This window comes from Alligator sinensis, unplaced genomic scaffold, assembly GCF_000455745.1.
Source record: "Alligator sinensis unplaced genomic scaffold, ASM45574v1 scaffold449_2, whole genome shotgun sequence".
Classification (NCBI taxonomy): domain Eukaryota; kingdom Metazoa; phylum Chordata; order Crocodylia; family Alligatoridae; genus Alligator; species Alligator sinensis.
This window is the reverse complement of record NW_005842831.1, coordinates 580,491-595,156: the sequence shown is the minus strand read 5'-3', so window position 1 is coordinate 595,156 and position 14,666 is coordinate 580,491. Positions and strand designations below refer to the sequence as shown.

General features: G+C 53.1%; 1 protein-coding gene across 3 annotated transcripts in view; it reads left to right on the top strand.

Annotated features, from left to right (window-relative positions):
- Positions 1 to 14,659, top strand: part of ABCA3 (ATP binding cassette subfamily A member 3) — a 74,876-nt gene extending 60,217 nt beyond the window's left edge. For all 3 annotated transcript variants that reach the window (XM_014525562.2, XM_025191554.1, XM_025191553.1), the window contains 11 exons: positions 2,109 to 2,313; positions 3,250 to 3,469; positions 3,784 to 3,942; positions 4,983 to 5,155; positions 5,759 to 5,893; positions 6,702 to 6,896; positions 9,561 to 9,748; positions 10,396 to 10,566; positions 11,008 to 11,195; positions 11,348 to 11,421; positions 13,390 to 14,659. In XM_014525562.2, the coding sequence (XP_014381048.1) occupies positions 2,109 to 2,313; positions 3,250 to 3,469; positions 3,784 to 3,942; positions 4,983 to 5,155; positions 5,759 to 5,893; positions 6,702 to 6,896; positions 9,561 to 9,748; positions 10,396 to 10,566; positions 11,008 to 11,195; positions 11,348 to 11,421; positions 13,390 to 13,521 (1,840 nt within the window). In that variant the 3' untranslated portion in view covers positions 13,522 to 14,659. The remainder of the gene's footprint in view (positions 1 to 2,108; positions 2,314 to 3,249; positions 3,470 to 3,783; positions 3,943 to 4,982; positions 5,156 to 5,758; positions 5,894 to 6,701; positions 6,897 to 9,560; positions 9,749 to 10,395; positions 10,567 to 11,007; positions 11,196 to 11,347; positions 11,422 to 13,389) is intronic.
- The last annotated feature ends 7 nt before the right edge of the window (positions 14,660 to 14,666 follow it).

Below are 14,666 nucleotides of genomic sequence, written 5' to 3'. Positions count from 1 at the left end.
CTGAACCTCAGGCCTCTGAAAATCATGCCAAGGGGACTGCAGTTGGGTACGACAGCAAACCCCAACATTTGAAAACTGAGGTATCTGCATGCCTCAGTTTATTCATCAGAAACTAGGGATTGTGCTGCGGGACTCAAAAGGGAGGAGCTGAAGTTCATTCAGGCTTGCAGGGTGCTTGGAGAGCTGGGCCTGGGGAGTTGTGCACTGGAGCACCTGCTTATTTTGTGCTTGAGTCCAGGTCTCTCAGAAGCTGAGGGTGGTGAGGGCAGGGGCTACCCAGACCGTTTGCAGTGCTGATATAGTCACACAATGTGTCTTGTTCTGCCAGCCCTTGGCTCCCCTTCTGTAGCCAAACCTGCCAACTGTGCAGAACTGCCTTTGTCTTGGAAAACATCCAACTGGCAGGTGATTGGGATGGGCTGAATCTTGAGAGGTACAAAAGGCCTGCAGTTGCTGAAGTCACTGGGCGTGGCAGATGTTTAGCAGTGTTTAGGATTTGACCTCTAGTGTAGGAAATGCTGGATGTATCAGAGCACAAGGATGGTCCCTGTCATACCCATCTGCTCACCAGACTAGAGTCCTGTCTTTACAGCTGCCTAGCATGACTTTGGCAGAGCAGGGACCTGAAATGCAGCATGGGAGATGGCCAAGAATCAAGGCCAAGTTGGCTGTTGCAGGGCAGGGCAGCAGCAGACTCGACAGCTTACAATAGTTCCGGTCCCCGGTTTATCCTGCACAGCTTGTGTCCAGGGACATGTTAGGTTAAATCCTCAGGCCATGCAGAGTTTGGGCAGGCTCTTTACCTTAGGAGTGGGCAAAATATGGCCCGTGGGTTGGATCCGGCCCAACTGACTGGATCCAGCCCACGGGTGGGCACCTGCCAATTGATTGTATCTGGCCTGCAGCTGCCCCCACAGCACTCCACATGGCACTGAGCCCTGCCCATTCTGGCCTGGGGCAGCCCACACTGACACCGTGCTCCCACCCGCGCCCACCAGAGAGCATTGCCCTGGCCCTGGCCTCAGCCCCAGCCAATGTGCACGGCTTCCCGCTAGGGCAGCTGCCTCAGCTATTCGAGTACTGCTCGGCTCCCCCACCCCTCCAGCAGCTCATCCTGCCCCTGCTGCACCACTCTGGGTAGCATATAATGCAGAGAAGGCCTGAGGATGCGTGCCGGGCAGCAGATGCCCAGTTAGGCTGGAGGGAAGCTGCAGCTGAGCGTTTCCTGTCCCCATGCATGGACTCTGGCTGCCTTCCACCCACTCAGCTGTCTGGTGGAAGGTGGCCTGGAGCTGGAGCCCTGTGCACTAGGGCAGCAGCTGCCCAGCTGCAGGCCCCCCCCAGCTGGGCATCTGGTCCCCTGCACACTTCCCAATGGCTTCCCACATTTCCAGCTGCTTGAAGCAGCAAGGGCAGGAGAAGGAGGAGGAGCTGCTGGAGGTGAAGGGAGTCAAGCAGTACCTGGGTGGTTGCGGTTGCAGCCCTGCTGGGAAGCTGTGTGCAATAGATGGGGCCGGGGCTGGGGCTGGGGCAGTACTGTCTGGCAGGCATGGGGTGGGTGCGGGCTACAGTGTGTCACAGATTGCCCTGGGTGGGAGGGGCTCAGCCCTATGTGGAGCACTGCAGGGGCAGCCGCAGGCCAGATGTGAGGTTGGGTCCCTGCACCTGCACTGCAGTGCACGGCTGTACTCACCCCCTGCTCCCCTTCCCTCTACCCACCCCCGCCCAGCTCCCAGGACCTAGTGCATGGGCAGCCCTGCACACCCACCCCACATGCCCACCCTCCCATACATACACCCATCCATATCCACCCCCACACACAATATACAAGAATAAGATTTTACTTTGAGCTATTATGCAGTTGCCTCTATATACACTACTCAAAAAAAATCAGGACAACAGTTAGTTTTTTAAATAAAATTAAAATATGTTCTAGTAGATGTTTGATTTTAGTTGTATCTATAATTTGTTAAAATTATATCTTCTGAAAGACTTTACTTGTGCGGCCCTTGACAGCTCATCAAAACTCATTAAGTGGTGGCCTACCAGCTGAAATAATTGCCCATCCCAGCTGTACCTGCTAATGTGCTGCTTCGATTTTCCCCTAGAGGGCAGACTGGGTTTGCTATCGCTGTCAACTTACTCTATGGGATGGCTTCCTTGGCCAGCACCTTTGCCCTCCTGTTGGTCAGCGAGAGAGCCATCAAGGCCAAGCATGTGCAGTTCGTCAGCGGGGTCTACATGGTGAATTTCTGGCTCTCAGCCCTGCTCTGGGACCTCATCAACTTCCTCATTCCTTGTGTGCTGATGCTGGTGAGTTCCCACAAGCAACTCCTTCCTGTACTTCCCTCCCATCCAGGCCACTGTCCTTGGCAGACAGATGGACTAGAGATGGCTCCTGGGATGGCCAGGATCTGTATGATATACATCTGCTGGGCTGTACCTCATTGCATAACTTGGTAGGATGGCATGGTCAGCCCTTCCTGGCCAGCCGTTCACAGCCTACTTGCCATACAGCCTTCGAGCCTCAGCATGGTGGATATGAACTAGTGGCAAGAAGACCTGGGTTTGGTGACTTTCTTTGCCTCTGGCTCCCTCTGATATTGGGTAAATTTCTGAATTTCACATGTACTTTCCCATGACACTGCTACTCTTCACGGTTGGGGTGTGTGGCATAAATCTACTCGTATCTGAGATGCTACAACTGTAGATACTGTGTCAGTATGTGAGTGGCTAAAGTGGGGCTGTGTCATTGCTGCTCAGTGCATGTCATCATGGACTTGAATTTAAATAAGTATCTTGTCTATTTATCAGTGATTTTAAATTCAGCCTCAGTGGATCAGTATAGTCAGTACTAATAGCACCAGCTGGATCTGTATAAGACTAGAAGGAGAATGCTGCTTGTTCTGCTTGGAGATCCTGCTGGACAAGGTTGTGGTGGAGGGTTGGCTAGGCCCATGTAAGCAGTGCAGCACTGACTCTCCATTTCCTAAGCTGTGGCTTCTTCAGCAGTAGAGTCCCTCTGCCTGTGGTGTCAGCTGGCAGGGACTGTCCAAAGCTGAGTGCTCCCTGAGAAGCATAACTGCCTCCATGCCCTGGAAAGAATGGGCAGAGTGTAGTAGTCCCATATGAGATGGGCCATAGCAGCCTGGCTGTTGGCTGTCCGGCTAGGTCGGAGAGGCTGTATCAGCAGTGCTCAGGAGTGACATGTTCCTTTTGTTGACTTCCCCTGCTGATGCTGTGCTGCAGGTGATATTCCAAGCTTTCGACGTGCAAGCTTTCACCCAGGACAACCACCTTGTTGATGTGATGCTGATCTTCCTCCTTTATGGCTGGGCCATCATTCCCCTCATGTACCTGCTCAGTTTTTTCTTCTCTGTGGCTGCTACGGCCTACACACGCCTTACTATCTTCAACATCCTCTCGGGCACGGCCACCTTCCTGGCGGTCACCATCATGAGCATTCCAGGTAAGGCCACTCCCCCTCTCCCTTTCTGACTGGGTTGTCACTCAGCCACCTGTCTTGACCCCTAAAACACTAGAGTGATTTTGCCTGTGGAAACAAACAAAAGGAAGTTCCCCATCTTTCTGCCAATGGACTCCTCTTGCAAAGTGCCAGCAGCAGGATGCCTGATGAGTTCTTCCCATCAGTTGAACACCTCAGGGCCTTTTCAGTCCCCCCTCTAGCTCTATGAATGCTGGTGTCTTGCTGCAGTATTTGCCCACAAAGGGAGCATGTCACTCTGCTGTAGTCCTCCAGCCCATCTCCTATGTCTCTCTCAGAGCTGGGCCTAGTGGACCTCTCCAAGACCCTGGATAAAATCTTCTTGATTCTACCCAACTACTGCTTGGGCCAGTGCATCAGTGACTTCTACCAGAACTATGAGTTTATCCAGTTTTGCACCTCTTCTGTTGAAGCCATCATCATCTGCAAAGCGTTCAGTGAGTACACATCTTGTTCAGTCACCCACCTTGGGCTTCTGGGTTCACAGGTGTGAAACCAGCAAGCAGGATTCACCATCAGACTTGAACAAAGGAATTTGGGAAGGGTCTTAAGTGACCTTGGAGTGGGGGCAGAGTAAGCTAATGTGTGCTAATGGACCAAAAACACTGCTTCGCCCCTCTCTTTGGTGTGACATTAAGTGAGAGGACGGTGTTTTTACTGAGGTTTCCATCCTGTAGAAAAGCAGTGCAGGCATGATGCCTGCCTTCTGGGGACCCAGGGTGCAGGGGTTTGAGGGCTAGAGCCTTCCTGGGCACCTAGAGTTGTTTTCTGGATGGGCAAGGCTCAAGGGGGCAGTTGTGTTGAATGAGGGTTAATCAGAGATAGGTCAGAACACCCTCAGGCTGATTGAGGCCTTGGCCCTGACATGTACACAGGCAGGAGGCATGACCCCCACCTTTCTGTGTCTCTGGATACTCTGCTGTCAACTCAACTTCGGGACATGTTAGCTGTTCACCTTGGAAAATCAGTGGATGCAGGGCCTCAGGGTTACCTCCCTGGCTTTGGGAAGTAGCTCTGGCAAAGCTAGGAACCTAGAAGTGTTTTAAAGGCTCATGGGGACAGAGAAGGGCACAGTGGATTGCATCATTACCTTTGAATCTCCTAAAGAACAGAGTTAATGTCTGGACAGCTCAGACATATAAAGAATTAGCAAATTCTGCAAAGTCCTTGTCAGCCTGCAGCTTTCAACATGGGCTGATGGAATAGCAGGGAACTGGCCAGGCAGTGGGGTCGTAGCCCATGGCTGAAGTAGCAGAGGAAAAAGGATGGGATGCAGGAGGCCTGACAAAGCCGGTGGGGAAAGGGCAGGGCTGGGGTCACAGGCCAGGGCAGATGGGACAGGGTCCTGGCAGAACTGTGGGAGGAAGCTTACCCACACTATGCTCGCTGCATTACTCTGACTACTTACAAGTGAATATGCCCTCTTATGAAATGTGGACTAACTCATCTGGTTCCCTTCTCTCCCCCTCACCTCCAGATATCAGTTATCAGATGAATTATTTCTCATGGGAAACACCGGGGATTGGAAAATACTTGACCTCCATGACTGTCCAGGGATTCTCCTTCCTCTTCCTCCTCTTTCTAATTGAAACAAACCTCCTCTGGAGACTGAGAACTGTGGTCTGCGGCATCTGTAAGAGGAGGAAATGGGTGAGTGGGACATTTAGGAAGACGTGTGTGGTAGTGAAATGGGGCCCGAATTCCCTGCTGGGGCTGAGGTACAAGTGGGAGATGGACCTAGGCTCTGTTGTGATCTGGGCCCAGATTGGCCAAGCGCGACTGGAATTGCTTTCATTGGGCAGTTTGGATCCAGCCTGCTGGAGGGCTCCTATTCAGCAGAATTCAGGGCTGGTTGGATTAGGATTTTTCATTAGTCTTTCCTAGGTCACAATTTACTAAGTGAGAATTTGGACCTGGAGCACAGTCTCTGATGTGCTGTGCTTCCAACCCCCGAAAACTCTTTACATCAAATCTTTCTTTCTAGGAGTAGGATTCAGTAGGGGTGGCTTTCCCAGCCACTTCTCAGAGTGCTCACTGCCCTGGCCATTCTCAAGAAGGGGTGGGACCTTCTCTCTGGTCAAGTCTGAGGGGCCATCTGGGTTGCAGCCAGGGGAAAGAGGTGTTTTCCTCTCTCTTCTTTCCCTTCAAAGTGCATGTGTCCTTGCTGGGACATGCCCTGAGTCAGGCCAGAGCAGACCTGCTGTCCCTGAGGTGGGGTGGTGCTGGAAGCTCATTCATGTCCTTGTGGTGCAGATGCTGCTGCTGAACAGGGTGCCTGTGCTGCCAGAGGATCGGGATGTGGCAGATGAGAGGAAGAAAGTGTTGGAGTCCCCACCAGAGTTGCTGGCATCATTAAGCAGCCCCTTGGTCATCAAAGAGCTCACCAAGGTGAGTTGGGAGACTGTGGTCCTCAGCTGCTTGAGACCGCAAAGCCTTCCAGGGCCCTGGCATGGGTGCCTGTGCCAGCCTCTCATATCACCCTGTGGTTTGCTTAGGGCTATTGCAGGCCTGGGCCTTGGCATACATTAGCACAGCTGGGGACAGGAGCACTTGCTCTGCCCCTGGGCTGCCTGTTTGCCCAGCTGGTGCCATCAGGCCCTTGTTGTCCCTAGAACCAGGCTGGCCTGGTGGAACGTCTCACACTCCGGCCCCTCCTGAAGGGTGGTGGTGATGGTCAGGCCCTGTGGGACATGCTGGAGTAGGAGGAGGTTTGGGGGGGACCTTTTGGCAAGTACACAGCAGTAGAGTGCATGAGGAAGCCTCATGCTCTGTGGAACATGGCGGGATGCTCCTTGGCTTGTCACTTCCCAGGGTGTCCTCATAATACTGAATGCAGCCCTGCTTGCTCATTTGTTTTGGCTGTTGCTGGATAAGGGTCTGCTACCCATCATGGCTTACCCACTGGATGCCAAATGCCCACAGTCTGCCCAGCTGCCCCTGTCCTAATGGGGCACAGATGTGGTGGGGGCGCAGCCTGGAGAGGAAATATGTATCCAATTCTGTGTTCCCCTGCAGCAGCCCAGGTTGGCAGCCTGGGGTTGATTTATCCTGAGAATTTAGGGATGCTCTGAGCCCTGTCCCAAACACCTGCTCTAGAGCAGCTGCACTGTGGAAGCAACAGTAATACATCCCTGGCAGATCAGAGCAGTGCATGACCTTCCTGTAACCAAGTGTCTTCCTCTCGGGTTCCTCCCAGGTGTATGACAGCCGGGAGTCCCTGCTGGCTGTGGACCGGATCTCCCTGGCAGTCAGCAAAGGGGAGTGCTTTGGTCTGCTTGGCTTCAATGGAGCTGGCAAAACCACTACCTTCAAAATGCTGACGGGTGATGAGAGCATTACGTCGGGGGATGCCTACGTGGATGGCCACAGCATCCTGGCCAATATCAAAAAGGTACTGCATGTGTAGCAGGCCAGTAGGCAAGATTGGTTTCCTGCCTGTAGCATTACAAGGGGCAAAGTGGGAAGGTAGTTTTGCTTCAGCCTCATGTTTGCTTGCCTGGTCATTGGGAGATGATGGTAGTGTCTAACCAGGATTTGAGAAAATAACAAAATCCCTACCTAAGGTTCTGCTTCTTGTATAGCTATCCTACTCCTCTGAGTCACACTGGTCACAAGGAATGCCATCCCCTCTCTGCTGTAAAGGTAGTGAAAAAACTAACACAAGCGCAGTCCTTGGATAACTTCAGTCTCTCTTCCGAAATACTTGGCACATAATCAAAACCTCAAAATCAGAAGCTGCATGCTTGCTGGCATGAGAACAGCTCTTGCAAATGATCAGGGAAAAATTCTTCATTGTTAGAGCAGTGAGGCAGTGGAATAGAGAGCCTGGGGAAGTTGTTTTCAAAAAGAGCCAGTGGTCAGGGACAATTTAGGCATAGCTATGCCTGTGCTCTGAGTATTTCCTATGCTTCTGGGCTTTTCTGATTGCTGCATGGTGCTGGGAGGGATGTTTCCCCCTCCTCCCCTACATTATCAGGGGGGTTTGTTTTTTGTTTTTTTAAGCCTTCCTCTGAGGCGTTGGGTGTTACATCTAAGACTGGGGATTTTGACTGGGGTGTGCCAGTGCTTCTGCTGTAACTTGGGGCAAGTTAGGGTGTTATGTCTTGTGCTGTGTCAATGTTTACTGTGTAGTTTTTTGAAGAGGTTAGACTGGATTTGTATGGGATGGTTTGGATACAGATGATCCTGCCTCAGACAGGGGTTTGGACTATCACTAGGTGACCTGTGGTCCTATGGAGGTCCCTTCCACCCCTACTTTTCTATGATTCTATGAAATGACAGGCCACTTTTTAGCATCTTTGGTGACTCCTGTCAAATGCTAATACTCCAAAGCATAGCTGCAATCTCTCTAGTACAAACAGTGCAGATCCTTAATTGTGGGTACTACATGTAACTATTTCGACTCCAGAAACAAGAGTCTGGGCATCACAGGAAAAACCTCATTAAAAACCTCTGTCCTGGCACAGCAGCAGTGAAAGAGGCAGCCACAATGGAGGGGAACAGGAGATAGAAATGAGAGTGTCCTGTTCTGTCAATCATCGTGTGTTGGCCTGAGGACCATGTGCAGTTGTGGTCACCTGCTCTGAGTGAATGAAGAGCTCAGGAATGGTAATAGAAACCAGTTACAGACCTTGGGAATCATCCAGATGAAGACAGTGAGGGAACGTGAGGGAGGTCTATTAGCTCCCACGTGTATTTTAAGAAATGATTTCTTGTCCTTGCAGCAGCAGGACATAGGCAGTGCCCTTGTCCCTTGCTTTATCTGTGGCAAGTTGAAGGATATTTTTGATGTTTTGGGCATTGTGATCGAGCAGTGGTGCTCAACCTTTTTTGGCTGGCAGGATGGATGGGCAGTGCCCAGTGGTCTCAATCCAGCACCCAGGGTGGTCACAGTGCGGCCCCATCCAGCCATACGGGGGTGGGGGAGGGACACCTGGCCCTAATCCAGCCCTGTGGGTGGAAGGGCTTGACCTGGCTCCATGGTGGTGTGGGGAGAAGGAGCCTTAAGCTGGCCCTGACCCAGCTGTAGGGAGAAATGGGGGGAGGAGGCATAGCCCAGCCTCGATTTAGACATGGTGGGGAGGGGGCATGGCCCAGTCCCAGTCCAGCTGTAGTGGCCTTGGAGTTTGGAAATTTGGCAGTGGGGGAGGGGTGGCAGTATTACTTGCCACTGCTCGCTGGCTGCCAACTTTCCTGACCCGGGGGAGCCCTGTGGGCTGAATACCATGGCTCTGCAGGCCAGGGGTTGAGCACCCCTGTGCTAGAGGGTTAGCTCCTGATGTTTTAAGAATAGATTTGACAGACACTTGACTGGGAGGGTGTAACCAGGGATGATGCTGCCTTGAGCAGAGGGTTGGGCTAGCTGGCCTCCTGAGATCCCTTCCAGCCCTATTTCCTGTGTTCCTATGGTTCGAAGGTAGTGGCTGACACAGAGGTGCTGCTCTTTATCTGTCCTCTCAGTACAGGAATAAGGGGATGTTCAGTCTCAAAGCACACAGGCATTTAACCTGCAGGGCTAGCAGCAAAGTAAACCAAATAGGATTGTGGAGATTTGGCACTCTGACACTGGGGCCCCATGTGAAGTGCCTGTGTCCCTAGACTCTAGTCTGTGGATCTCTAGGGGGGAACCAAGGGGCTGATCATCAGGAAACTACCCTGGAGAAGCTAGCAGTGAGGGCCCAAGCCCCAGGGAGCTCTCACACAGCTCTCTGCTAGTGGGTTAGAGAAGCCTGATACCAGGGTTCTGCTCAGGGGGTAACTGAGTGCACCTCTTTGCTCATACTTGGTGAGGACCTGGTTTCTTTGTCCACTTGCTTATGGCCACACACTTGGTGGATCCGTGCTTCTTTCCTGGATCTCCTTGCCTAGTATTTGCAGGACACTGTGACTTGATGGCTTGAATATGTGTGTGTTGCTGCCCTCTGAGTATCAGATGACTTCCAGCAGCAGCGTGTTTACGGGAAGAACAAAGCTCCCCTAGTGGTACTGCAGAGGGACAGGCACCTCACAGAAGCTGGGCTTCTGGCTTACGTTCTTGGCCTGCCTTTGTTCCAAGGTCCAGCAGCGGATTGGCTACTGCCCTCAGTTTGACGCCCTCTTGGACCACATGACTGGCCGGGAGACACTGAGCATGTACGCCCGCCTGCGGGGCATCCCTGAGCGCTACATCGGCAGTTGCGTAGAGAACATGTTGCGGGGGCTGCTCCTGGAGCCCTATGCGGACAAGCTTGTGAAGACCTACAGGTGAGGCGGGGCCCCAGAGCCAGCCCCGGCTGACAGACCTCTCTGCGTGAGGGAGTGCAGATCTGCCCTGGGTGCCTGAGGTGGAGAGGGAAGGAGTGTGGCCTAGGCGCTAAGCTCATAGGGGTCAAAATACCAGTCCCAGCTGCATTTCAGACTTGCCAAGAGACCCTGGCCAGGCTGTCCTCTTCCAGCCATGGGCTTGGCCTGCACAGCCAAGGTTTGCCAACAGAGTGGCATCAGCCTGGTATATGATTTCTTCACACCCCTAGCTGGAGTCGCTCTGCTAGCAAAGCCCCTGGTGTGGATGCAGCTTTGGTGACGAGGCAGATTTCTGGACCTAAAAACACTCCTGGGTAGACAGACACCCCAAGGTGAAAAGCACTGGGTTTGTGCACACTGCTGTCTGTTGTACTGGGGTGTGGACAGCAGCAATGACTGAACCCTTGGGAGAATGTCTTGATATGAAGCCCTGACTCTTATCCTGGGCCCGTCCCCTTCAGGCTTGTCCCTCTCAATGTCTCCGAGGCAGTGGGGCAGGCCGTGTAGCTGTGCTCAGCCATCAGTAGTGTGGCGGGGCTGTTCTCTCAGCCACGGTGCTTCTGTGTTCCTCATCTGCCTTTCTCATTCCCCTTTCCCTCTACCCATAGTGGTGGCAACAAACGCAAGCTGAGTACTGGCATTGCCCTGATTGGTGGCCCTCCTGTGATCTTCCTGGACGAGCCCTCCACTGGCATGGACCCTGTAGCCAGGCGTCTGCTCTGGGATGCCGTGACCAGGACGCGGGAATGTGGGAAGTCTATCATCATCACCTCGCATAGGTGACGTTGGCTCTTTGTTCTGGGGAACAGCTAGGGAAGGGAAATGGGCAGGGCATGGAGATTCCCCTGAAGTGGAGTAGCTTGTGCCCCCTGCTTCTTAGATGACCTGCCTATTGGCTGGGGGCATTTCATTATGCCACCTGCTGGGGGCCTGCCTAAAATGATAGCAGGGTACAAACACCCTGTCTCATTCCCTCTCAGGATAACATGGTTGGCTGTAGTCCTGGTGTCCATCTTGTGAGGCAGGATGTTGAGAGGGGTTTACCGTAAGGCAGCTGGGGAGCAAAGAGGAAGGTTCTTGTGCACTTGTGTGCCTGCGTCTCCTGAGTCCCCGGCCCAGAAGCTCCATGTCAAGGCTACTAGACTCTTGGCACCAACACCTCTGGGCATTTTTAACATTGCTGCCCCCTTCCTAAATATTTTCTCTCCTCCCCTCCACAGCATGGAAGAATGTGAGGCCTTGTGCACCAGGCTGGCTATCATGGTGAATGGGCAGTTCAAATGCCTGGGCAGTCCGCAGCATTTGAAGAGCAAATTTGGCAGTGGGTACACACTGCTGGCAAAAACCCAGGTTGACGAGGAGGGTGAGCTGCAGGCCTTCAAGGCCTTCGTGGAGAAGACTTTCACAGGTACCTCGCACAGTCCTCTCCCTTCAGCTGAGCCACTGCTCCCTTCCACACAGGGAGAGACCAAGGCTTCTTCCTTGGAGCTTAACGCTGAGCTCTGTGCGCACACATCCCACTGTCTCCTCACTCTGCGTAAACCTTTGCTTGTCTCCTAGGGAGTGTCCTGAAGCATGAGCACCAAGGCATGGTCCATTATCACTTGACCAACAAGAACCTTAGCTGGGCGCAGGTAAGGGAAGGCCAAAGGGTATTTGTTACTGGTCTAACCCCAGCCAGAGCTGTCCCACCACCTCTTCCCTCATGCTTCAGAAGAGGAAAGGTTGTGGGTAGGGAGTGAAAGGCCTGACTCTGGCATCTGTAGCCATTTGAACATCTTTCCTGTTACGCTGGTGCTGCCATTCCAGCTGGCCTCTGCTCCATGTACACTGGCCACTAGTGCCATTCAGGCTTCATTTGCCACCATCTCCTATAAAGGGCTTGAAGTTCAGGCTGCTGAAATGATCAAGGTCAAAAGTAGTCTTGGCCCCTCCTCCTTTCCCTTCCAGATGACGTTTCTGCATTGGTGTTGTCTATCCCCTCGTTCCCGTTGCCGTGTGAGATCTGCAGTTCAGGGCCAGCACTGCCCTCTTTTAACATGATAATATTCCTGTAAATATTTATTTAGAATACAATTGCATCAGGGCAGTGGTTAGCTAGAAATCCCCTCTCCATCTTGTGCCATGGATGGACTGCATGGTATCCATAGTGACTGCCATAAAGAATAATGGAGTTTGGTGCAACTAAGACTGCAAACTCAGCCCACATGGTACTGCCTGGAGCCTGTGTGCCTTCTGCAGTGCTCTGCTGCTGTTCCCCCTCAAGCTTTGTGAGGTGGTGGGTGACCATGGTGCTGGGCTCCTGGTGCTGTGAGAAGGGCAATCCTTCCTGAACTCGCACCTTTGGAGCTGGGGCTTCCTTGCTGCGGCTTTGGCTTGGGCAGAATTTCTCTTTCATTTATGTGTGCTTTTTGCTAAAATGTCTTCTCCCAAACCTGTGGCAGATGGTGCCCTGGCTGACGTGGGGGGTTGCCCAGATGCTGAGATGCAGGCCAGAGGGATGGTGGGGTGTGTTTTCATGCCTTCAGTAAATCACTCTGTTGCTCCTGACCCTGCTGGGCTGAGCCATGGAAACCTTTGGCTTGACCAAAGCTTCCATCCCCTGGATGACTCAGACAGAGGGGACTGCCCTCCCCCATGCCCCTCGGCCTAAATCTCGTGTTTCTCTTCAGAGCCCCTAGCCCTGGGGTGGCATAGTCTTTGAGTTCTCTTCCTTGGGCTGCAGTTCTGGTTCCCTTCAGTCCCACAGTATCCTCTCACCTGCTCTCTTGTAGCTCCCTCCTTGCTGGTCCTGTCACCCACATCCTGTCCCTGCCAGAATCTAGGTCATACCTGCCCCCTCTGACTGAACCCCCTGCCAGCCTCACCCTCCTGCAGCACCTGCTCTTGGCACAAGAGCCTTCTCCTCTATGGCTCTCCCTTTGGAACAGCACCCCCAGGAGCTGACTGTCTGTTCCTTTTCAGACCTGATTTGAGGGCCCTGTCCTCCTTTCCTCAAGACCCTGGCGCCTCCGTACCTCTCTGCCCCAACACTGCTGTGGTTGAACACTAAAGCATTTTGGGTTGAGGGATCTCTGGGGGATTTTATGATCCTGCATGCGTCGTAACACTGAATCACATGCCCGATGACCTCAGTTCAGAGATCCCTCTTTAGTCAGAGGCATCCCCACTGCCTAAATCTCTGTAACCCTCTTGCCAAGGGATCTGAAACAGCTCCGAGACCCAAATGTGACTCTCACTTCTTTCACCAGCAGGGGTCAGGGGAGAGCCATGTTCTCCTGCGGGATCCCAGAATGCTTTAGTAGAGCATGTGCCTTGCTGAGTGCATCCCCTCATCCCACAGTGGCATCTCCTCTCATTGAGCACACAGAGCTCCCAGGAAAAAGGGGACTGTGCTTGGGACCCAGACTTCAATCCCTGCTCAGCGGCTCACTTCACAGCAGGCAGGCACTTGTACTAGAGTCCTAAGGAAGCACAGAGTCCACAGGCCAGAGGGGATGAGGTGCTTCAACCTCCTGGCTAATGCAGGCCCTAAAATTTAGCTTAGCTGGGCATCAAGTGTAGAATTGTATAGTGACATGAAGCCTTGTGCCCCTTCTCAGGTCTTTGGGGCACTGGAGAAAGCCAAAGAGAAGTACTGCCTGGAGGACTACTCCGTCAGCCAGATCTCCCTGGAGCAGGTCTTCATGAGCTTCACCCGCTTCCAGCACTACACAGAGGACCGAGGGAAATGAACAGCAGCCCCACACCCCACCCTCACAGACTGACCTGCCGCCTATACATAGTATATATAGAGACAGTAATTTATATTATTGGCGTGTGTCTGAAATACCGTATACACGTAAGAGAGGTTTCACCATGGAGGGATGGCATCTTCCACTGTCAGGGGGATGAAGACCATGAGTGGGCCATGCATGTGCTGGTGTGGAGGATTATGTGTGGGGCATGGAAAGCAAAACTACTGTGCCCGCACTCTGTGGCCCATTGCTGATATGGTGGCATTTTACCATCTTTCCCTGCCTTTCAGGCAGTGAAGGAAAGGCCAGCAGCAGGGCACCAGCCAGGGAGTGACTGGACCCAGTGCCCATCTCTGTCCCATACCAGCCCCTCACCATGTCATTGATGCTTGGCTCCAGGGGAGAGAGGGGATGAGATGGGGGCTGGAAAGGTGTCAGATCACCCCTCTGGGTTGATGTCAGTGCTGCTGAGGGCTACAGACAGCTCTGTTAGGAGAGGAGTGGGCAGTCCCTAAATGCCTGTGCTGCATGAGAGGCCCCTTTGCCATCAGTGTTGACCCCACCCATACCGTAGCCACAGTCTGTACAGCAGGGGCTGGAGAAAGCACCTCTGGTTCTGCTCTTCGTGTGCCCCTGGTGAGGGGTGAAGCAGTGAGCACTTGGTCTGTTGTCATGGCTGTGAGGGGAAGAGGACCCTCCTGCCCCCGTTGCAGTCACTTACTCATCCTTGGCACATCCTCAAACACACTTATTGCACTTCCCCCCCCACCCCCCAGGACCACGCTCACAGGTGGCAGCCTACTGGCCTCTGCATGCATGTTGAATTGTAACCGTAGTTGGTTGCTGTGATGTAACAGGACACTGTCAAGTAGCTTAGAGCCAAAACTGCACTTGGTGAATGCAGACCTGCCAGGGACCATCCACCACATTTAGATGGAAAGGGCAGGGTCACTTTTGCTTGCCTACAGGCCCTGCAGACAGATCTTCCATCCGTTCTGCTCGTCAGGCCGCAGAGGGAGCAAAGGGCTGGTCTAGCTTCTCCTCAGCTCTTCTGGGAGAGATCAAGGTGCCTGTCCTGCTGCTGTTCGATGTCAGGTGAGACTTGTCCTGTGCTTAGCTGGGAGACTGCAGTCAGCAGGAAA